The 24,812-nt window shown below is 40.7% G+C and overlaps 1 protein-coding gene across 3 annotated transcripts in view; it reads right to left on the minus strand.

The window, feature by feature from the left end:
- Positions 1 to 16,402, minus strand: part of TBC1D19 (TBC1 domain family member 19) — a 115,154-nt gene extending 98,752 nt beyond the window's left edge. For 2 of the 3 annotated variants that reach the window (XM_070398346.1, XM_070398340.1), the window contains exon 1: positions 16,216 to 16,402. In XM_070398346.1, the coding sequence (XP_070254447.1) occupies positions 16,216 to 16,314 (99 nt within the window). In that variant the 5' untranslated portion in view covers positions 16,315 to 16,402. The remainder of the gene's footprint in view (positions 1 to 16,215) is intronic. The other variant, XM_070398356.1, reaches the window with a different exon arrangement.
- Between the last annotated feature and the right edge of the window lie 8,410 nt (positions 16,403 to 24,812).

The following is a 24,812-nucleotide window of genomic DNA, read 5'->3' on the forward strand; positions in this document are numbered from 1 at the left end:
TTCTTTCTTTATTAAAGGCCCGGTGCACAAAAATTTGTGCACTCGGGGGGAGGGCGTCCCTCAGCCCGGCCTGTGCCCTCTCACAGTCCGGGACTCCTCGGAGGATGTCCACCTGCTGGCTTAGGCCTACTCCCCGGGGGATTGGGCCTAAGATGGCAATCAGACATCCCTCTGGCAGCCCAGCAGCCCTCGGGGGGTGTCTACTTGCCAGCGGAGAGCAGGCCTAAGCTGCAGTCAGACATCCTTAGCACTACTGAGGAGGCAGGAGAGGCTCCCACCACCACTGCTGTACTGGCAGCCATCAGCCTGGCTTGTAGCTGAGCAGAGCTCCCCGCTGTGAGAGTGCACTGACCACCAGGGGGCAGCTCCTGCATTGAGTGTCTGCCCCCTGGTAGTCAGTGTGTGTCATAGTGACCAGTCATTCCCAGTCTTTCTGCTGTTAGAGTCAGTTTGCATATTACCCTTTTACTATATAGGATAGAGGCCTGGTGCACAGGTAGGGGCTGGCTGGTTTGCCCCGAAGGGTGTCCCGGATCAGGGTGGGGGTCTCGCTTGGGTGCCTGGCCAGCCTGGGTGAGGGGATGATGGCTGTTTGCAGCTGGTCACACCCCCTTCAGGGTGGGGGTCCCCACTGGGGTGCCTGGCCAGTCTGGGTGAGGGGCTGAGGGCCGTTTTCAGGCTGATGGGCGACTGAAACTCCCAGCCTCTCCTTTTTTTCTTTTTCTTTTTCTTTTTATTCTGGGATTTATTTACCTTCTATAGCCGTCACTAGATCTGAGAGCCGGCTCCAGCTCTGAGGCCCCGGCTGACTGAAAGCAGGTATCTGGGGTTTGTTTAGCTTCTATAATTGAAACATTGTTGCTTTTGGAGCTGTTGCTTCAGTAGCTCAGAGCTGGGCCGCGGCAGGTGGGGAACCTTGGCTGCCTCCATCACTGGAGCAAGCAAGCCTCATGTTTGCTTCAGCTGCGTGGCTGCTGGCCGCCATCTTGGTTGGAAGTTAATTTGCATATCGCCCTGATTAGTCAATGGGAAGCATATCAGAGGTATGGTTAATTACCCTATTTGTCTATTATTAGATAGGATTTATTTATTTTTTAACTTTTTATTTATTTATTTATTTTTAAATTTTTTTTTATTGCTTAAAGTATTACATGCCTCCAGGGATATGCCTATGGGGGTGGGGGACATTTCACATAAATGCAGTCATAATAGCTGGTCTTTTGTGACTGCCTTCTTTCACTTAGCATAACATTTTAAAGTTTTATGTATGCTATATTCTAGTATATGGGTATACCACATTTTGTTTACCCATTCATTAGTTGATGAATACCTGGGTTGTTTCCAGTTTGAGGCTCTTATGGATAACACTGCTATGAACATTGTGTGCAAGTTTTTTGTGTGAACATGTTTCTATTTCTTTTGAGTATGTACCTAGAAGTGGAACTTCTGGGTCATCTAGTAACTCTATGCTTAGTATGCTGAGGAATTGCCAAAAATGTTTTCCAAAGTGGCCTCACTATTTTACATTTCCACTAATGTACAAGGGGTCCAATTTTTAGACATTCTCATGAACGCATTTTAAAAAATATATAGCCATCCTAGTGAGTGTTGAGTGGTATTTTATTATAGTTTAGAGCAGAGTTATTGACTGTAGGTTGACTTGACCTTGAACTCCATAAGGGAAATCTCTTCTATGCTCAGCCTTCACCCAGCCTCTGCCAAATCTCTCAGGCTCCTGGCAGGAATGGGCTCCTACATGTGAGCAAGGAAGGACTTGAGTTCTTCACTTTCAGTGGACCTTGAGTTCTTCACTCTCAAGTGACTAACCTTGCTAGTTCCTTGGGTGAATGGATGCCCTCCGAAAAAAGTTCACAGGATCTGCCCTAAATGAACATAATTTTCCTATGGGCTGAAACTGGCCCTGCCTATTCAGACAGGCTTCCATTCTCACGTTGAGAGTAGCTAGATTCCTTCTCTCCACTTTTCTGGATTCCTACCAGAGATACACTTCCTCTTAGTGCCCTGGGAGGAATATGATTTGCCTTTTGTCAGGAATAGACATTTAGCGTGGCTTATTTGACAGAGGGGTGTAAATTCCACCTGCCACAGACACTGACTTCGATCATTTAAACACTAAAATATTCTCAATCCCTCCTTTGAAGAATAGCCCTATAGTATTATTGGTATGTAACCGGGTAATGGGTGTAAAGACTCTTCATTTAGGATCCTGTATTGATGGGATTTTGAGGATGGTCTCCAAGGGTACATGTGTGTCTGGTGGGTCAAGGAGAACCTAGGAATGTGAGTGCAGCTGGTGTACGGCGCTAGGAGGGCTTGAACGGCTAGTGAAGAGGTTCAATCATCTTTTCTCTCCCAGGATTGAGAGAGCCAGACACACCACCGCCCTAGAAAGAAATCTGTGTAGGAAGGTCAAAGGCAGGTCCATATATCAAAGGAGAGACAGAGGCTGCTGCTATGGTGAGAGTGAAAAAAATAGAATATTGGGGGATTAGTTATGGTTATGGGAAATATTAATTGTGTTCTGTTAACCATGATTGCCTTGTGTTGGTTCAAGAAAGGACATTCTGACCTGGCTAGGAGTTGTATGCCCCTGGGACCTAGGAGTCCGTCTTAAACCAGGGAGTCAGCCTTGGAATGTGGCCCATTCCCATTCAAGAACAGCCTATTGTCATGGAAAGATTAACAACCTTGTTGCCCAAACAATGGAGTCCCACCCCAGCCTCCTACTTCTCCATGCCTGTAATCCCTACTTCCCCAATCTTTGTTTTACCACATATAAACAGCTGGCTTACAGGGGGCTGCAAAGCAGATTTTTGTGGATGACCTGTTGCTCTCTCATTATAGGAATAAACACTCATATATGATTCAACCCTGTCTCTGTTGAATTGGCTCAAGTAGTGACAGGCAGCCCAGACCCTTTGATTGTCCTGTTACACTATCTCTGAGCCTTTTCCCATGCTGTTCTATCTGTTTACACAGCTCTCCATTCCACTCACCACCCAAAGCTCTACCATTGTCCTGGGCCTCACCTACTAATGACACATGATCTTGGTCAGGAAGCATCCTGTGAAGCCCCAGGACTTGCCAAGTGCCTCTCCCTGGTATTTACAAAGCACCTTGGGCTTAAGTGCCCATTAGTAGATGAGTGGCTAAAAAAGCTGTGCTACATTTATACCATAGAATACTGTGCAGCAGTAAAAAAGAACAATCTCTTACCCTTTGAGGTAACATGGAGGGACTTGGAGAGTATCAGGTTAAGTGCAAGAAGCAGTCAGAGAAAGACAATATCACATGATTTTACACATATGTGGAATATAATTAACAAAATGAACTGATGAACAGAGAGGATCCAGAGACATGGAAGCATGGAACAGAGTCTGCTTTTCCTCTTGATAAACATCTTATTTCAATATACAGCAGAAGTGCCTTATACATACTTGCCATTATCTCAGACACAATATTAAAAAAATATATTTTCAAGAAATTAGATCTAATAAAACTGATAATTGTTTGCTGTTTCATCAAGGATACTCAAATAAAACTGGCTTTTTCTTTTACTATAAATGTGTGGTGATGAAGAATATAGTGACTACTAGTACATTTTGGTACCAGGTCCCTGATTGGTGCTAAGACACCAGCAGTTAACCCACTGCCATTGTTTTTTACCATTAGCACAAATGTTAGCAAAATGAAATTTTTTTTAAAAAAAGGTATCATTGTATTATACATTATATATCTTATTTACTATACTGTCTAATCTAATAATAGACAAACATGGTAATTGACCGTACCTTCGCTATGCTTCCCATTGGCTAATCGGGGTGATATGCAAATTTACTGCCAACAAAGATGGCGGTTAACCACCATCAAAGATGGTGATTAATTTGCATATGTAGGCGTAATACTGGGAGGCGAAAGGGGAAGGACGGAAGAAGCCACTGATGGTGATCAGAAACCCAGGTGGCTGGCAAGAGCCAGGAGGCAGGGCAAAGGCGGCCCTGTGATTGGAGAACCGGGGCCGCCTTTGCCCGGCCGGTGATTGGAGAAGCTGGGCGGGGCAAGGAAGAGGGGGATGCCAGCAGCCGCCTCTTCCCTGCCCCCCACCTCCTTCCCACCCCCACCGGTGTTCGGAGAAGTACCTGTATTTTTCTTTTCAAAGTACCTGTATTTTTAATAATTTCTTGACATGGTAAAAGAATTTTACATTAGGGCCCAAGGGTCGTGGGGTGAGGAGAAGGAGCAGCAGAACAATCCAACAAACAAAAAGGGAAACAGAAATGCATAGTGGAAGGGATTGGAAGGGTGGGTAGGGCCATTGCCCAATTAAAATGCAATTGGTTTGTCACTGAGTACTATTCATGGGAAGACAGCATCCTGACTCCTTCTCTATGCAGCATATTGGGAGTAAAAATGATGCATCCAGGTGGAAATATGATTAGGGGTTGGAAGACAGGGAAAGAAGAAGTCAGAAATAGACACTGAGAGAGTCACTGGCTGGCTGGCTGCAAATACTGATGTTCCAATAGTGATAGAATAAAAAAGTGGGGGATATCTCTGGAAGATTCAAGAGATAGGGGACAACTCTTCTTTGGTTTTGACTTGAACAGCAGATTTCCACATACACATGTGTACACGCCTATGTTTGCATGCACACACATATACACATAACTGACTGCCCTCCCTGGAAGCACAGAAGAAGAAGAAGTCACCAGAAGAAGAAGCCGCCCACCTTTGGTCCAGGCGCCAGCGCCTGTGGCTGGCTGCAGCCCAGGAGATGGACAAGCCACCCACCCAAGGTCCCAGGCTGCAGCCACCCAGAGAAGCTGCCAGCCCTGTGGTCCAGGGCATCAGCACCTGTGGCCAAGGAAATAGGTTCCCTCTTCTCCTACTGCAGTCATTACTTCAATATTCCCCTTCTGAATTTCTCTCCTGTGCTGCAACCCAACTCCACTTTTCATCGGAAGGATACAGAACAGAGAGAGCAGTGTTAAAAGCTTACATTTTTAAGCGGGTAAAGTTGATACATAAACATATAAATGGAAAACTAGAGTCCTTAAGGTAAAAAAAGGCTACAAAGGACAGGGACAGTGCATGACCTATTATACCCAGCAATCCATATGGGGACTGAAAACTTTGCAATGATGACAATTAGTGAAGACATGAATCAAGTAAAATAGTTGACAGGGACAATTCTTCCATCTTTGAAAATATCTACATCAAATCTGTTTAAATAGATTTTCATATACATAATATAACACATTCTGACAAAACCACCACCACCAATGTGGTCAGTGTTGTGCTGATAAATGTTTAATAATTGAGGGACCCCCACCACCCCGAGTGCACCCCGAGTTTTATATAAAATACTTTTAACCTGAAAGGATCCTATAGACCACCAGGAATTCACAGATCATACTTTGAGAATCACTCTACCAGACTATAGGCATCTGGAGGGCAAGTGTCATCCATCTCTGTACCAAGTTTCAGCACAATAGCTATCACATAGAAAGTTCTTCATAAACATGTTTTTAATGAATGCATTTGCACTATAGATTGCTTAGATCTACACCAGCAAAACTCCATGGGGAACTCAAAATGAACAAGACCCTATTCTTGTTCTCTGGAAGTTTTAGTCTGAAAAAGGAAAAAGCCGATTTTAAAAAAAAGAAAAGAAAAAAAGAAAACGAACTCCACTGTAAGAAAGAAAATGTTACAACAGAGGTATCATCCATAGAGAAAGGAACAATTCATTCTAATGCAAGAAACTGGAAAGGGGAGCAAAGAAGTATAGGCTGTGTGGACGGACTGAGCAAGGGCATGGGGATGCTCTTGTGCACTGACAGTGTATGGAACAGCACAAGGTCCAATAGAATGTGGGAAGGAATAAAGAGGAGCATGAAGCTGATCACTCTCCTCTATTCCTATCTATCCTGATCACCAATGTCAGATTAATGCTCCTAAAAACTACTTTCATGTCTCCACTCTCCTCAAAATACCCCAATGACCCCATTCCATGCCTATAGAATAAAGGCAAATTCGTTTTAGCGTTTACAATCCTCTAAAATCCTAGTTCCACCCCGCCCATATAATCTCTCTCTCTCTCTGGAAGTACCCCACCACAGAAACCCTTTGCTCAGCCTTACTGCTGTTCCTATATTGGGAATGCATTCCCATCTTTTCACCTTGAGTGCCATCCAAGCCTTCTTCTTCCCCAGCCTTTTCCTTTCAATATATCCATACCTTAGTATATGCCTATTCATTTGCATTCTTCTTTCAATAATTAACTGGACACTTCCTATGTTCCAGTTGTTGGGTATAAAAAGAAAGACAAGACATAGTCCTCCCTCACTCTTGAGGAACTCACAATGTACTGAAGAACATAAACAAAAAACAAAGAGAGAAAAGTGTGATCAATCCCCAACCATTCTTTTATCATTAACATAATTTTGGACTTCATCTATTTTCTGTCGAGAGCCCATCACCACCGCAGAAGAGGGACTCGTTAACGACAATGAGGTACCATCTCACACCTGTCAGAATGGCTATCATCAACAAATCGACAAACAACAAGTGCTGGCGAGGATGTGGAGAAAAAGGAACCCTCGTGCACTGATGGTGGAGATGCAGACTGGTGCAGCCACTGTGGAAAACAGCACGGCATTTCCTCAAAAAATTAAAAATGGAACTCCCATTTGACCCAGTAATCCCACTTCTGATATCCCAAGAAATCAGAAACACTGATCAGAAAGGACATATGCACCCCTATGTTCATAGCAGCACAATTTACAATAGCTAAGATTTGGAAACAGCCTAAATGCCCATCAGCAGATGAGCAGATTAGAAAATTGTGGTACATCTACACAACGGAATACTACGCTTCTGTAAATAAGAAAGAACTCTTTCCATTTACAATAGCATGGATGGACCTGGAGAGCACTATGCTAAGTGAAATAAGCCAGTCAGAGAAAGAAAAATATCACATGATCTCACTCATTTATGGAATATAATGAACATAAACTGATGAACAAAAATAGATCCAGAGACATAGAAGCTTCGAACAGTCTGTCAATCCTCAGAGGGAAGGTAGGGGAGGGTGGGAGTGGGGGTAAGAGATCAACTGAAGGACTTGTATGCATGCATATAAGCATAACCAGTGGACACAGACACTACGGGGGTGGGGGCAAATGCTGGGGGGTGGGAGCGACCAAAGGGGAAAATGGAGACATATGTAATACCATATGTAATACTTTAAACAATAAATAATTAAAAAAAAAACATATTGAATTGGATATTCCCATTGCTTCCTAATAGTTTTGGTTCTTTCTATAATTGTAGACAAGATTTGTTTCTGTAATCCTAGTAGTCCGGGTAGACATGCATTACAGCCAGGAATGAGTTTTGGTTTCCGACTGGGAGGTCTGGCTCTGTGCGAGCTGACCATGCCTTCTACTCAACGTGTTATGTAATTGGAGCCCTGCTCCGGTTTCTCTCACCTGAGGATGGAGCCCTCACTGGCTTTCTTGTGCTGACACCCCCAAGCTGGCCCTCTTCTCTGCCAGCACTGGCTGTCTTATCCTCCCCTTATGCCACAGCTTCACTTCTTAGCCTCTTTTTATAACCTATTTTGTGCCTGAAACAGTCTAAACTTCCCCTTTACTAATCAATCCTTTCCCTCTCATTTCAAGTTGGCCTTGCCTAATTCAAGAATCTGACATGACCGTCTCTAACTCATGGCTGAAATAAAACACGAAGAGATATCTTACTCACACAAAGCAAACCTACATTTTAATAGGTATCTTATCCCTCAAGTACATAAATTCTATGAAGACAGGAGGTTACTTATTTTGAAATCCTGTACACCATCATCCACTTCTTCACTGTCTTACTTTCCAGGATTAAAGGGTATGACAGCAGCTAAGGTAGATATGGGTAAGGCTAATACCACTTCCAGATTCACACCAAACTCAATCCGAGTCCCTGAATTATTCATATAAATATATATTTTAGCTGCACTAGTCCAATCAGGAGCTCCCCCTAGTGTTTGCCAATCCCCACCTTCGAGAGAAAAAAGAAAGACAGATAGAAAGCTCTAATCATGGCACAGGCTTTTAAATACCAATATATGTTCTATCTATCCATGCCTTACATAAAATATCTTTAATTAAAATCTATTTAACTAAATCCATTTAATTTGCATTTTCCTAAAATAAATAATAAAGGTCATATTCTTTTCTCTTTTTATGATCTCTAAATTATGGTACAAATTTCTGGTAATGAAGAATACAAAAACAGTATTTGAGATACAATCTCATAAGATTTTTAGTAGAGACACTAGCCTTGAGATGCTCTTGGGTTCTAGACTTATGACAACATCCTATCATTTATATTATTTCTTCTCTCTCCAAAACCTATCCAAAACCTATCTTCTTTCAGATTCCTTCCTTTCACAATTCTATTATTTATAATAATAATCCGAACAACAAGACCTGTTAAATATTTAATGGAATGGAAATAACATTTGAGGTTTTACACAACATCCATTTTAAGTACAGATAATGCATGATACAAAGTAATAATGCTGATTTGGTGCTAGGCATCTAATGTGGGTTTAGGCTGTTATCCTAGTGTCTAGAGAGGATGAGTGAGCAAATGTAATTTTAAGATGCAGGTTGACTTCATAATAAAGTAAGAAACTTAGAAAAAAAATAAAAACACAACATAACACCTTTCCAGAACCACAAAAATCCATGTTATCACCCTAATATCTTAAATAATTAAACTTCAATAAATAAAAGGATACATTAAAATAAAGCCAATGTTTAATCATAATATTAAAAGAGAAGCAATAGTAGGGAAAAGGGTCTAAAAACCATTTATATTGGTTTAGAAATGTGCTGTGTGGTTTTATTTTTCTAATTAATTTGGGCCACACTGCTCTAGACCCTCTGGGTAGACACAAACAGACAAAATGGAAGCAGTTCAGAAAATGGCCCTCTAGATTAAAATTTTAAAGGCATGTAACAAATAAACAGCCAGATGTATAAAAGTATGTTATCAAAGCTGGTTGTAAAGTTGCCTTTAAGAGTTAGCTGATTTATATTGAACTAGAGGCCTGGTGCATGAAATTCATGTACTGGGTTTGTGCGTGGGGGGGGGGAGGGTCCCTCAGCCTGGCCTGCAACCTCTCGCAGTCCGGGACCCCTTGGGGGATGTCCACCTGCCGGCTTAGGCCCAATCCCTCCAGGCCTAAGCCAGCACTCAGACATCCCTCTCGCAGTCCAGGACCCCTTGCTCCTTACCGCCTGTCAGCACTTGCCAGCTGAGCCCAGTTTCTGGCTGAGTGGAGCGGGAGGGAGGAGGGAGGGGAGTGAGGGGGGAAGTGCTGCTCAACCAGAAGCTGGCTTGCTGCTCCTTAGCACTGGCCCCGCCCCCCACCCACTGTTTGCGGGGAGGGGTGGGGTGGGGGGGGGTGGAGGTGGTGATTGGGGGCCTGGCCGGCCAGGGGAGGGGTTGGGGGAGGTTGAGGCACCATGGTTGCATCCTATCCTGTCTCTGCAAGGCGCTGGGACTGTGCACCCCCCTCTCCCGCCACCTCTGTGGAAGGGGGGTGCGCCGGACCACTATGGCTGGCCTGGTGGCGCAGGTTCACTGGCCCTGCCCCCTGCCCACTGGTCATTCAGGAAGGTCATTCTTGCCTCGGCCCTTGCAGCCCTGGCTTCATCCGGAAGGTCGTCTGGAAGGATGTCCAGCTGTCTGGTCTAATTAGCATATTAGTTCTTTATTATATAGGATGTCTGAGCCAATGGATACAAATTAAGGCAAAGTTGTTATCACATTTGTTTTCCAAGTCCAAAACTGCACTACTTTTAAAAGATCTGTAATTATATTTTTATGAATCTATAATAGTACAGGTCTGTTAATTCTTTATCTTAAGAACTAGTCAAATACATGTTTTGAGTCTCCTTACATTGCTTTATCTTTCTATTTCCTTGCCCTACTTTTTTACTAACTGTTAAATGTTATAGGTATAGATACATAATCCTTTACTTGAAATTCCAGAATCTAAAAAGCTTTGAAAACCAGTTTTTGTCTAATCAAATTGTGCCAAAATCTGCCCTGATTTGAACTCATTTGATGGCAAAATCTGATCTGACCTGAATTGACATGAGACTATTTATAGTTCTTATTTATCACACCAAGTGTGAAAATTCATACATTTTGCCACATAAATATTAGTCTATGTAATTATTGGGTGCTGCAAGACGTTGGTAGAGATATTAAAGAACATACAGGATATGCATAAATTACCTTCCTAAAATTTGAAAAACATCTGAATTTTGAAACACATCTGGCCCCTGGTTTTTGATAAGGTAATATCGACCTGTACTTATTTTTAACACTATCATCTCTACATGAGGGTCGTACTTCATCTTATTCACTGTTGTATGCCCTGGGCCTAGAATTGTGCCTGAGATAACAAATACTCTTAAAACCCAATAATAAAAAAACATACAATTTTAAAAGGGGCAAACGATCTGAACAGACATCTCACCAAAGAAGACATACAGATTGCAAATGAATATATAAAAAAATGCTTAGGTGCATGTTATTAACCAAAGAACTTCTATGCATATGTGTATAACCCAAGGACACAGACTATAATATGGTGAAGGCCTGGGGCTGGGGTGGGGTAGAGGTGATCAATGGGGGAAAAAGGGGGACATCTGTAATACTTTCAACAATAAAGATAAATTTAAAAAACAAAAACAAAACAAAAGAAATTTCAAATTAAAACAACAGTGAGATATTACAACATACCTATTAGAATAGCTAAAATCTAAAACAGCAAATGCGGTGAGGATGTGGAGTAACAGAAACGCTCATTCATTGCTGGGAATGCAAAATGGTACAGCCACTTTGGAAGACAAATTGTCAGCTTCTGATGAAGTTAATCATAGTCTTAGCCATATAATCCAGCAACCACCCCCTTGATATTTTCCCAACTAAGTTGAAAATGTATGTTGATTTTTAAAAAAATCTACACAGGAATGTTTATAGCAGTTGTCTTCATAACTGCCAACACTTGGAAGCAATTGACATCCTTCAATAGGTGAACTAATAAGCAAACTGATACATCCACACAAAAAATATTATTCAGCAAAAAAAACAAAACAAAAAAAACACCCACCTAGAAGAACTTAATGTATATTACTAAGTGAAAGAAGACAGTTTGGAAAAGCTACATACTGTATGCCCCCAAGTATATGACATTCTTAAAGGCAAAACTATAGTGACAGTAAAAAAGGAAATCACTGGTTGCCAGGGTCTTAGGAAAAGAGAGGAATGAGTAGGTGGGAGCACAGAAGATTTTCAGACAGTGAAACTATTCTGTAAGACAATGGAATAGTGGACACATGACATTATACATTTGTCAAAACCCACAGAACTATACAACATAAAAAGTGACCCCTGCTGTAAACTAAGGACTTTAACAATAATGTATCAAGATTGGTTCACTAATTGCAACAAATGTACCACATTACGCAAGATGTTAATAACAGGGGAAACTGCTCAAGGGGAAAGGGGATGTGTGGGAACTCTGTACCTCCTGCTCAATTTTTTCTGTAAACCTAAAACTATTCTAAATAATAAAGTCTACTAATAGAAAAATAAACCTCCCCAAAGAAAATGAAGCCTGAGACACAGGCTTCACTGGAGAATTCTTCCAAGCATTTAAGGAAAAAAAACAAAAAACAAAAACACCACAACAACCTCTTAACAACCTTTCAGCAAATAGAAAATAAAAAAAAGAGGGAACACTTTCCTATTCATTTTATCAGGCCAGCATAACCTTGATATAACACTTGTCAAAGACATTACTAAAAAGGAAAATTACAGACCAATCTTTCTCGTGGGCATAGATGCAATCTTTAAACACTTACTAATAGAGTTTTGATAATGCATAGCATGTAGAAAGCCAGTACAAGATGTGTCGCTCCCATCCTACCAAATGAGAAAAAGTGGTATAATCTACAAAATCATAATTTTTGAACCCGCCAGAAAATTAAAGATGTAAGACTATCCAGTGAACTAAATTCCAAAGAGTAACAAGCCCCTCCAAAGACAGAGGGGACCCTAAATGTTTGACAGAGAACAGGAGGAAAAGAAGGCTACCCTACAGAAGCGAGAAAGAAGAATTTGGCTAAGAATTCAGCCATGACAGATGAGAGGTGAGCTAGCATGTCAGTGTAGAATAACTGGGAGCTCAGAACTCAAGGGGGAGTCACACTCCCTTGCATGCTCTTTCCCATGGGTCTACACCAGGTGTCCACACGAAAGACGGAGGGCAGAGCATGGAGCTGAAGAGAGTCCCCTTCAGTGGCACAGGTGTGCACGAAGGGACAGGCTGCCACTGCAGAACAAGCATGAAACCATGCTACCTTGCCCAAACCCTCCTCTCATGTGAGGAAAACACCTTAAACCTCTAGGGGAGAATTCAGAAACCAAAACCACTCTGAAGACAAGGCAATAATTCACTGCTTCTGGGAGTAAGGCAGATGCAAAAACCATCTTCCTCACGAAAAGGTAAGGGAGCCTTTGGGCCCAGGATCCCACACCAGGCTGAAGCAGAGGTCAGCAGCACTAGGGAGGGGCAGGGATCTCTCTGTCACCCATGATCTGCCACGGATACAAGGCAGAGTTTGGCTGTACAGGGAGAAGAGGAAGGCACACTGAAAAAGACCTACCCCAACGCACATGGACCGGGCCAGGGCCTGGAGAATTAGAACACCTGTACCTACCGTGAGCTCAGGAGGGTAACAAACGGCAGACTACTGCCGAGGAAGGGCTAAGAGCATGGAGAGAGACTTCCCTCTGTGCACAGGCAAGCAGGGACAGGGTCGTAGAAACACAGAAAACCCCTCCAATGCCCCCAGAATCCTTTCTAAGGACAAAGCGTACAGCAGCCCACCAAATCTGAAGCCTGTGGTACAACTGAAGCTAATGGCAGTGATAATAAAACTTGACGGTGTTGACTGAAGCCTCTTCCTAGTAAGACACAGAACACTTGAACAAAATGGTCTATGTGACCTCATTGACATTTATAGAAAAGTAAGAGCAGAACACTAATGCCTTTCAAGTACACATTCAACCAGATAAATAGCCCAAATAGCCCTGCATATATTTTAAAAATTAGATTTTTTATTAAAAATGTTCCCACAAAGAAAATTCCAGGTCCTAATGACTTTACCCGGAATTCTACCAGTCATTTAAGGAAGAAATAATATTAATTCTACACAAATTCTTCCAGAAAATAGGAGAGAAGGGAACACTGCCCAACTTGATTTCTGAGTTCAGCATTAACTAATAGCAAAACTAGACGATGATGTTAAAATAAAACTACAAACCAATATTCTTATGAAAATATTCACAACATCTTCAACGAAATATTAGGAAATTAAATCAAGATATATATATATAAATAATAATACTGTTTTGTAACCAAGTGAAATGTATCTCTTGAATGCAAAAACAATCAGTGTTGTTCACCATATTACCATATTAAAAATAAAAATCACATTGAGAATCTCTGCATGTACAAGAAAGGTACTTAACAAAATTCAACATCCATTCATAATAAAACTCTCAGAAAAACAGGAATAAGAAAGAGTTTCTTCAACCTAATAAAAAGTATCTATACAGCACTGTACTGGAAGCAGTAGCCAGTATAACAAGGCAAGAAAAATAAAAAACATATATATTGAAAAGGAAAAAGGAAAACTGTCTTTATTCACATATGAAATATGTACTTGGAAAATCATAGCAATATACAAAAGAGGAACTATAATAAATAAGTTTAGTAAGGCTGCAGGATACATGGCAAATAGACACATATCTATTGTATTTCTACATACTAACAAGAAACAATTGGAAACTGAAATGAGAAAAAAAACATCAGCATTTATAATGGCATAAAAATACTTAGGGGGAAATCTTAAAATATGTGCAAGATTTGTATATTGAACTGTAAAATCACTAACAATAGAAAATAAAGATATAAATAAATGAAGAGATAAAGTGTATTCATGGGCCAGAAAATTCAATATTGTTAAGAGGTCAATTTTCCCCAAGCTGCTCTATACATTCAACAAAACCCCAATCCAAAATCCAGGAAGATTTTTTGTAGTAATTTATAAAATAATTATAAATTTTATATAGCAAAGCAAAGGACATAGAATAAACAAAACAGTTTTTTAAAAGAACAAAGTTGGAGGACTAATTACCTGATTTCAAGACTTACTATAAAGTTACAAAAATAAAAAATGTAGCATTAGCATACTGGTAAACAAACAGGGCAATGGAACAGAATAGAGAGCCAGACAGAGTCCTCTGTGTGCGTGTGTGTACTAAAGGAATTTTCAACAAAGGTGTCAAGGAAATGGGCAAATAAGCACTAGAAATAGGTGTGGTATTGGGCATCTACGTGAAAAAAAAAAAGCTTTACATAGTAACATACACAAAAATGAACTGGAAATGGATCACAGATCTAAATGTAGAAGCTAAAACTATAAAACTGCTACAACAAAACAGGAAAAGATTCTTAGATAAGGCATAAAAAGCACAAATCATAAAAGAAATTGATAAAAACGTATGTCATCAAAATTAAAATGTTTTGCTATTTGAAAGACCCAGTTAAGAAAATGAAAAGATAAGCCACAGACTGGGAGAAAATATTTGCAAGAAGAGTATCTGATAAAGGACTTGTGTCCTTTATAGAAAGAATCCTTACAATTCAACAATGAGAGAACAAACTATTTTTTTAATGGGCAAAGGATCTGAACAGATTAGTTCACCAAAGAAGATATAAGCATGATAACATGCTTGATATCATTGGTATTAGGAAAGGCAAAGTCTCAATGGGATATCATTACTCTCCTACCAGAACATTGTAATTAATAAATAAAAATTAAGTAATAAAAAACTGACATCAGTATTAGCAAGGATGCAGAGCAACCGAAACTCTCATAATTGCTGGTGGAAATGCAAAATGCGACAGCCACTTTGGAAAAGTCTGGCAGATTCTTATAGAATTAAACATATACTTATCATACAACTTAGCAATTCTACTCCTAGGTATTTATCCCAGAGAAAAGAAAATATTCAAACAAAACCCTATACCAGAATGTTTGTATCAGATTTATTTATAATCTTTATAACCGGAAACAACCCATAACTTCATAACCAAGGACGCCCAGCAATCAATGAACGGATAAACAAATCATAGTCTATCCAAACAATGAAATATTACTCAGCAATAAAAAGGAACAGAACATATATGGGAACCAGACCTATCGGGGTATATAGATATCTAATCACTATGCTGTACACCTTATACTAATACTAGAGGCCCAGTGCACAAAATTTGGGCACAGGTAGGGTACCTAGCGGCTGCCAGCCCGGCCTTCCTTCCTTCTGCGCACCTTATCGGAAGCGATCAAACTCCCAGTGGGTCCAACTCCTGAGGGGACACTTTGCATATTAGGCTTTTATATATGTAAATAATACTGTATGTCAACTGTCATTGAAAATTAAAAACAATTTTTTTCCCAAAAGAAACTGAACTACTGAAATACCAACAACATGAATGAGTCACAAAAGCATGATTCTAAATGACAGAAACCAGGCACAAAAATTTACATACTGTATAACTCCATTTACATGGCATTCACACGTACACAAAGATCCCTTAATCAATCTCTGCATCAAAGAACGCAGCACATTGGGAAAATGCTCAATAAATGCCGGGTGAATGGGTAGAGGGCAGATGACTGCAGGGAGGGTAGAGGCAAGGAGGTGAGTGATGCTAAGGCAAAAAACCCACATTTAGAACAGAAAAAGTGAGGGAAGGCGTGGTCCAAAGACCTAAGGTGATTCCAGCAGTTTAAAATATTAGACCCTGTAAAGGACGATACGATGAATAAATAGCTTTAGCGATTCCATGTCCTAAGGAAGGCATAATGCGCCCCACCCTCCTTCAAAAACCTATTACCCCACGCGCGAGGCTGAGCGTGGGGACCTGGAAGAGAGGGTTTTCCCCGCACAGGAGCGGAGCTGCAGAGACCAGAGGCGGCTCTAGCCGGGGTCCGAGGGGTCGCCGCAGCCCCGGCCCCATCCCTTCCCACCCACCTCACTTACCCAGGCCTGACGTTCCAGCTGAGCGTACAAACTGGAGCCCTTGAGTTTTTGGACTATCTGAGCGATACTGAGAGACAGATCCGACTCCTCCTGCCACATTTCCCCTGCCCTAGCCCGCCAGGCGGCGGGGACAGGCCGCCGGCGCGGAGACAACGGGCTATGGGGTCCCGCTCAAGGCTAGTGACACTTCTCCCGGACCTTATTACGCTGGGACGCCTCAGCGGGCGTTACCAGGCAACCGCTCGGCGTGCGTCCGTTCCTCTCTGGTGCCCCTCCGCGCCTGACGGCCCCAGCACCTGCGTTCCGAGTGCAGAAACGACACCAGAGGGTAGATCTTCATTGCATTGTTCCTGCTTAGTCTGTGGTTGAAAGGCGAGAAGAGCTCTTTCCTCCGGAGCCACAGCGCCTCGGAGGCACAAGGGGAACTCGGAGAGTTGCTTATTCTTGTGTTTTATTATAAAGGATCCTTCCGCTCCCACCTTTCCATCTCTGCAGAAACGGGGCTGTGCACACAAAGACATGCAAATTACTTGCAAGAATAATCAGGCTCTGACCCTAGCTATGTGAACTTGGGCGAGGTGCTTAAATTTCAGAACTCAGTTTCTGCCTCTCTAAAATAATACAAGCTAAATTGATGTTTCTCTCTCATCAATGTTTCTAACTCTCTATCCCTCTCCCTTTCGCTCTGTAAAAAATCAATAAAATATATTTTAAAAATAAAATAAAATAATACATGCCCAGTTCACAGAAGCTGTGATTAGCTGAGGTAACAATTGTAAAGCTGTCTAGCACTATACTTAGCTCTCCCTCTTATTTGCATTTCTCCTGCTTCTATTCTCTGTGGTTTTATGCCAGGAATAAACAAACAAGGTCTTCTCATCCAACAACTTAACCAGGACGTGTTTATGTTTTTTTTAATATGTTTTATTGATTTTTTACAGAGAAGAAGGGAGAGGGAGAGGGATAGAGAGTTAGAAACATCGATGAGAGAGAAACATCGATTCAGCTGCCTCTTGCACGCCCCCTACTGGGAATGTGCCCACAACCCAGGTACATGCCCTTGACCAGAATCGAACCTGGGGCCTTTCAGTCTGCAGGTCGATGCTCTATCCACTGAGCCAAACCAGCTAGGGCCAGGACGTGTTTATTGATAAGTTTTCTGGGAAGCACTGGCAATTCAAGAATGACTTAGACATTATCCCGTCTTCAAGGAATATACCATCTATATTCCTCTTCTTTCATGTATTCATTTATTCAGTCATTTATTCAGAATTTACTCCGCTTTCAACTTACTGAGCATTCGAATACAGGAATCTGTGTGCCCACAAAGTAAAACATGATTCTTGCCTTCAAGGAAACATCAAAGATTTTTAGAAAAACTAGAAATAGCTGATTTAACTAATTGAATGATATTACCAAAGGCAACTAGAAAAAGGCGTATGGAATAATACACAAACTAGAATAATATTGTCAAAATAACAAAAAATTTATTTCAAATGTGTTTATGCATCTATATTTTTAATTAAATTTTGTTGGGGTGACATTGGTCAACATGAACATATAGGTTTCATGTGTGGATTTCTAAGTTACAAAATCTGTATGTAGCACCATGTGTCCACCACCCAAAGTCTTCTGTCACCTCATATTACAACCCCTTCTTCTTCTCTCTCCCCCTGTCCCTCCCCTGGCAACCACCATACTGCTGTTTGTGCTCATAAGTTTCAGTTTCATATCCCACATATGAGAGAAATTATATGGTTCTTAGCTTTTTCTGTCTGACTTATTTCACTTAGCATAATGTCCATCCATGTTGTTATAAACGATGCTATTTCATCCTTTCTTATGGCTGAGTAGTATTCCACTGTGTATATGTACCACATCTTCTTTATCCAGTCCTCTATTACAGGGCACTTTGGCTGCTTCCATGTCTTGGCCACCGTGAATAATGCTGCAATGAACATAGGGGTGCATATATCTTTGCATATAAATGATTTTGAGGTGTGTTTTTTGTTATATACCCAGGAGTGGGGTTGTTGGGTCATGTGGTTGCTCTATTCTTAATTTTTTGAGGAATCGCCAGACTGCTTTCCATAGTGGTTGTATCAGTCTACATTTCCACCAGCAGTGAATGAGGGTTCCCTTTTCTCCACAACCTCTCCAACACTAGTTATTGCTTGTCTTGTTGATAATGGACACTGTAACAGGTATAAGGTGATATCTCATTGTAGTTTTAACTTACATTTCCCTAACTTATGCATATATTTTAAGTAAAGCAGAGGTTGGATTCCAAGAGAACAGATTAAGGTTGCTGCAAAAACTCTAGTCTAACTACCTTAAACCTTAATGTGCTTAGGAATCACAGATTTTTTAATTCAATAGGCCTCTAGTGGGATCTGCTAATCTGCATTTCTGGAAACTCCCAGGAGATTGTGACCCTATTGGTCCAAGGGCTACCTTCTTTTTTAAAAAATTTTTTGTTTTATTGCTTAAAGTATTACAAAGAGTATTACATATGCTTCCTTCCCCCACCCCTTGACATTCCCCCGACCTCCCCTAGCCCCCAGTGTCTTATATCCATTGGTTATGCTTATATGCATGCATACAAGTCCTTCGGTAGATCTCTTACCCACCCCTCCCGCCCCCCAACCCTCCCCAGCCTTTCAGCTGTAGTTTGACAGTCTGTTCAAGGCTGCTCTGCCTCTGTATCTATTTTCGTTCATAAGTTTATAATGGTCTTTATTATCCATAAATGAATGAGATCATGTGGTATTTTTCTTTCATTTACTTTCATTTTTCTTTCATTTTTCTTTCACTTAGCATAATGCTCTTCAGTTCCATCCATGCTGTTGCAAATGGTAAGAATTCCTTCTTTTTTACAGCAGCATAGTATTCCATTGTGTAGATGTACCACAGTTTTCTAATCCATTCATCTGCTGATGGGCACTTAGGCTATTTCCAGATCTTCGCTATGGTAAATTGTGCTGCTATGAACATAGGGATGCATATATCCTTTCTGATTGGTGTTTCTGGTTTCTTGGGACATATTCCTAGAAGTGGGATCACTGGGTCAAATGGGAGTTCCCTTTTTAGTTTTTTGAGGAAACTCCATACTGTCTTCCACAGTGGCTGCACCAGTCTGCATTCTCACCAGCAGTGCATGAGTGTTCCCTTTTCTCCACATCCTCTCCAGCACTTGTCGTTTGTTGATTTGTTGATGATAGCCATTCTGATAGGTGTGAGACAAGGGCTACCTTCTGAATAGCAAAGGACCAGAGCAGGTAAACAATAGGAATTCAAAGGGACTGGATCTCTGGCATTTATGCACAACACCCTGACATTCATAACACCACTGCTCAGAATAGTGTAATGGGAAATGCAAGATTCCAAGTAACCTATTTGGTCAGGTTTATTTATTAAAACAATTTTGGAAAGAGGCAGGCAGGGAAAAACAAAGTACTTAAAGACAATTAATGACAGACTCTACCCAACATGCAATTTCTCTACACAACATGTGATTTCTCTACAAAACATTCTCCCACAACTCAAAATTTCTCAGACTTGCAGATTAGTGAATCTCAACTTTTTACCATTTCTTCATCACAACACCCTACCCATTCATGAATCTCCCAACACAAACCTCACTTTAAACAACACCAAAAGAAAGAAAACGATGGAGACAGTTCTTTTGAGATTAAAAGAGGTGAAGTGATTAATCATTAAAAGGATAAGGATGCTTATGCTGATGTTAGAAATCACAGAGGGGAAAGAAGATGAAGCTGTGGAGCAGAAGAAAAGGCATGGTGCCTGGAGTAAGAAAACAGCCTAAACCACTTCCTGCTTCATGAGTCCCTTCCCCCAAGAGGGTTTTGGCTTCCTCATTAGTAACAAGAGAGTAAAATACCCACCTGAGGGGATATTATGAGAAACAAATGTACCTAGCATGAAAACATCAATAAATATGAATGAAATGTTAAAGCTGAGATAATAAAATGAATGCTCTCTGCCATTGACAAGGGGATGAATGAAATAAATGTAGCAACATACATGAAAGTGCACAGAGTCTTTAAAAATGACTTTTTAAGAAGAGAATAATTTGCAGTCTTCAAAACAACAACTTTGAAGTTTGGATTTGATTCGGAGGCATGCCCAAGCAAAAAAAAAAATTTAATTCCAACATTTAAAATGTGTTTCTTACATAGATAGAAGCAGGTGTGTTGGAGTATAATACAAGTCTAGGATGCCCTCAGTTCTCTTTTCCCAATTCAATCTAGCAAAAATTTTCAGAACAACTGTTCCGTGCTAGAAATAGCAGAAACACAAAAAATGAGTAAGAAATTGTCCCTTCTCTCAAGGAATTCTCAATCTCAAATGGATGATGAAGCCAGTAAACACGGAGCTATAATGGTACACAGGCCCCGTTAATCTCCCACCCGTGTATCTAGAAATTATATGATGTACTTTGAAATCATTGTTGCATAAAAAACAGAATGTGTAGGTTCCAATCTCCATCTCACAAAGGAGAACTTTGACTTGGAAATTCTTACTCTACTCAGAGTGGATAAGGATTGGGAAAACATTCTATTCCTGACATTTTGGAGTAGACCATGACTCAGCCTAACAGATTAATAGAAAAAGGGATCCAAGCCCATCTGAGTAGTTGAAACTATATAAACAGAGACAAAAGACAGACAGAGGCAGAGTGGCGTCTCCTCAAAATTCCCTCCAATTCAGAACAGAGGCATTTCTGGGCCAACAGTGTGTAAGGCTCTGGGCCCAATCCTGCCTTTTGCAGGCCTGCTCTGCTTTGATCCATTTCCATACCATGGAGCATGTTCTTACTCTATTCACATGCGAGTGGCCTGCATACACTCTACAATCTGCAATGGAAAGTATTTTCAGCTCTTGGCTTAGAAGGAGACACTTCTTTTAGCAGGCTGTGTCTGCTGAATAGACTGAGCTGCGTGCTCTCTGGAATTGACTTTAAAAATAAAAAGTATGATGTGTGTTGTATCATGAATGTCACCGGCCTCCATGTCTTTGGGAACAAATGAGCTCATAGTGATACCAATGACCTGCCACTGGATCATTAGCACCCTCCTCCATGCGGGAACAGGGCCTCGGGCTCCTTTTCAAAGTCTCTTCCGGTTACTTTGGGAGTCCTCAGGAAGTGGCACATATGTGGTTAAGAAAAGGTCTGCTTGTGATCTGCTCTGCCTGCTTCAGTGATGTCTGATGCCCCAAAGCCAGTGTCCAGGCTGAGTACCAGACTATGCCCTCCTCCACTTCCCCATCCTTCATGGCTCTAAATAGAAAGAACTGGGCAGCTGGCTCCGTGAGCAAGCTCAGGACTGTGCTGACTCACAGTAGAAATTCCAAGCAACGGCGATTTAAATCATAGTATATTTATTATTACCAACAAGTCCGGACCAGGATCCCAAGGTTGGCTCAATAACTCAGCTGTGTTTGTCTTTCTTTTCCATCGTGCCATCTTTGGCATGTTGGCTTCCACTCTCCAGTTTATTGCCTCCATCTCAAGGTGGCTGCAGTTTCAAATATCACTCTCTCCTTCCACTGCCTACAAAGGCAGGTATGAAGGAGGGTGGGGGAAAATAAAAGAATTCTCAATGACTATGTATGTTTCTTTTTTTGAGGAAAGACTGTTTTCCCAAGAAGACTTACCCATACATCTTATTGCCCAAAGCTGTGTCACATGACCATTTCTAGCTGAAAGAGAGGCAAGCAAGGAATGATCTGGTATTTTATCCTCAATCCTGGGAGAATGATGAAGGAGAAGAATAGCTTGTGGGTTCTCCATAGGGACAAAACCAATAGAAGGGACAGATATAGACATAAATGATAGATTATAGATATAGACATAGATGATAGATGATAGATTAGATATAGACGATGGATATAGATATAGATACATAGATATATAGATATAGATACATAGATAGATTTAGTTTTAAAAATTGACTTACATGATTGTGGAGACTGGAAAATCTGAAATCTCTAGGGCAAGTCAGCAGGCTGGAAATTCAGGTAAGAGTTGATGCTACACTCTTGAGTCCAAAATCCATAGGGCAGCAGACTGAAAACTCAAGCAGAATTAGTTACAGCCTTGAAACAAAATTCTTCTTCTCCAGGAAATCTCAATTTTTGCTCTTATGGTCTTCAACTGATTGGATGAGGCCCACCCACATATGGAAGGCAACCTGCTGTGCTGAAGGTCAACTGACTGCTGATGCTAACCAACTCCACCAAAGATCTTCCCAGCAACACTTAGATTAGTGCTTGACCAGACAACTGGGCACTTTAGTCTAACCAGGTTAACATATAAAAGTAACCATCACAAGAGGCATCTGTCTTCTTAGCATAGTTCTTTAACAGCCTTGTCCTAATCACACCTTGTCCTCGTCCACAAAGTCCCGTTCTACTTGGACCCCTCTTTGTCTCCCTGACATTCTGACGTTCTCTACAGCCCTTCAATTCTGATTTTCTGTTTTACGGGGCTCTTTGGCCCCTTACAATGCTGCATTGTCCTTCTGTTCCTAGTTTGTCCCTGTTAAATTGGCCTCCACTCTTGAGACTGAAGTCTTGGGCTGGGTCCAGAGCCCCTTCCAGGGTGCCGCTCGTCAGGCACGTAGGTCAACTCGTCCATTGTGCTGGATCCCAAACAGGTGTGGGTTTTCTCTCCAGATTCCCAAAACAAAGTTTAATTCATGAAATTAAACATGAAATACCTGTCAAATAGTACTTTTGTTAAGGGAAAGGGAAGGTGGCAGAGTCAAATCACAGCTTCTAGCAAAAAGGGAGGCAAGTGGTGGTTATGATTCACCATTAGTATTTTAATCAGATTGCCTGTGTGTGTGTGTGTGTGTGTGTGTGTGTGTGTGTGTGTGATGTTTAATATCAAAACATGCTGGAAACAATTTAAAAGAGTGTCATTGAGCCCTAGCAGGTTTGGTTCAGTGGCTAGAGCATCAGCCTATGGAGTGAAGAGTCCCAGATTCAATTCTGGTTAGGGGCACATGCCCGGGTTACAGGCTCAATCCCCAGTAGGGGGCGTGCAGGAGGCAGCCAGCCAATGATTCTCTCTCATCATTGATTTTCTCTCTCTCTCCCTCTCCCTTCCTCTCTAAAATCAATAAAAATATATATTTTTAAAATGTCATTGACATCCTATATGAGATAAATAAATGTTTCCATCTCAACTGAGTTGTTTGCAATTAACAACTTCACTTGACAATACAAATAAAGAAAGGGGCAGGAAATGTGGAGGATTGAAAAGCACACTCTAAGGTTTTCAAGATATAAGCCAAGGTGTAAAATTCTTTTTATCAATTTCAAGAATTACATTTTTATGTTCCTGCAACATGGACTGTCAGAATTAGAACAAACCTGGGAAGCTCAACAATTCATTTTCCTTTTGACAAGAGTGAAATTTGCTCTTTCTGAGAGTAAAATTAATGGAATTGTTTCAAGTCACACAACAAGATGGAGGCAGACCTCCAAGTTCACAGCCAAGTCTTCTGATGATTTGTCCCATGCATTCCCACAATTCCAGAATGCTTATTTTTGGTATGTGTGGTTTGTTGTTGTCATTGTCTATTTTCTTTTTCTTTCTTCTTTCTTTCTTCCTTCCTTCCTTCCTTCTTTTCTTTTCTTTTCTTTTCTTTTCTTTTCTTTTCTTTTCTTTTCTTTTCTTTTCTTTCTTTCTTTCTTTCTTTCTTTCTTTCTTTCTTTCTTTCTTTCTTTCTTCTAAGCTTAGAGATGCAGAGATTCAACATGGAGGGGAAAATATCATCGCATTTAACTCTTGTAATACCTTCTAAGGTAGATGTTATTTTCTTTAAGTTTTACAGACCATCAAACATTATATCACTTGTCAAAGTCACAATAAAGTTTATAATAACAGAGCTGGGATTTGAACTTGGCTTATTTAGCATCCCATTTTCTCTCTGGGATAGATGGGGGTAATTTTTGCCTCAAAAATGTTCAGGTCCCACCTTTGCCTTACAAACACAACTAGAGATAAAAATGGTAATTTCAGAAATTTTCAGAAATCCCTTCTCTTCATGATGATAAATTTAAACTTGAGAAATTCTATTTACGAAACAGGTTACAAAGTCTAAAATGGGAGAGTGTTTCCTTTTATCCATTGTGTATTTCTGCACATCCCTATAAAAGTTCCTCTGGACATCTAATATCTCGCTCTACATTATTAATTTCTACACATTAGAAGAATAGTAAGATTTTATTAAATCTTTAGAGATGCAATCTTGAAAATGTAAGGAACAGGATTAGTGAGAAAAAAGGAGCATGGGACTCTGCAGCTAAATAATACTATTTTGGTCTATTCTTCTTGAAAATGTATAATGTTTTCTCTAATAAATGGATAGACCTAAGGGTCATTTTTTTCTATTCTTCATTTCAAAGATAATAACAAAATTCAGGGAATTATTAGTTTTGTATCTGAGAGCAATTATTCCTCTAGCTAGTCCTTGATTTAAGTAGGCTTTATTAGACTTTGAAGTATGTTGGCATTTACCCAAGAGTCTATTGTTTTTCTCAAAAGAGTTTTGTTAGCCAAATAT

This window comes from Myotis yumanensis, unplaced genomic scaffold, assembly GCF_028538775.1.
Source record: "Myotis yumanensis isolate MYYU_CA2020_CCGP unplaced genomic scaffold, mMyoYum1.0.hap1 SCAF_1, whole genome shotgun sequence".
Taxonomy (NCBI): domain Eukaryota; kingdom Metazoa; phylum Chordata; class Mammalia; order Chiroptera; family Vespertilionidae; genus Myotis; species Myotis yumanensis.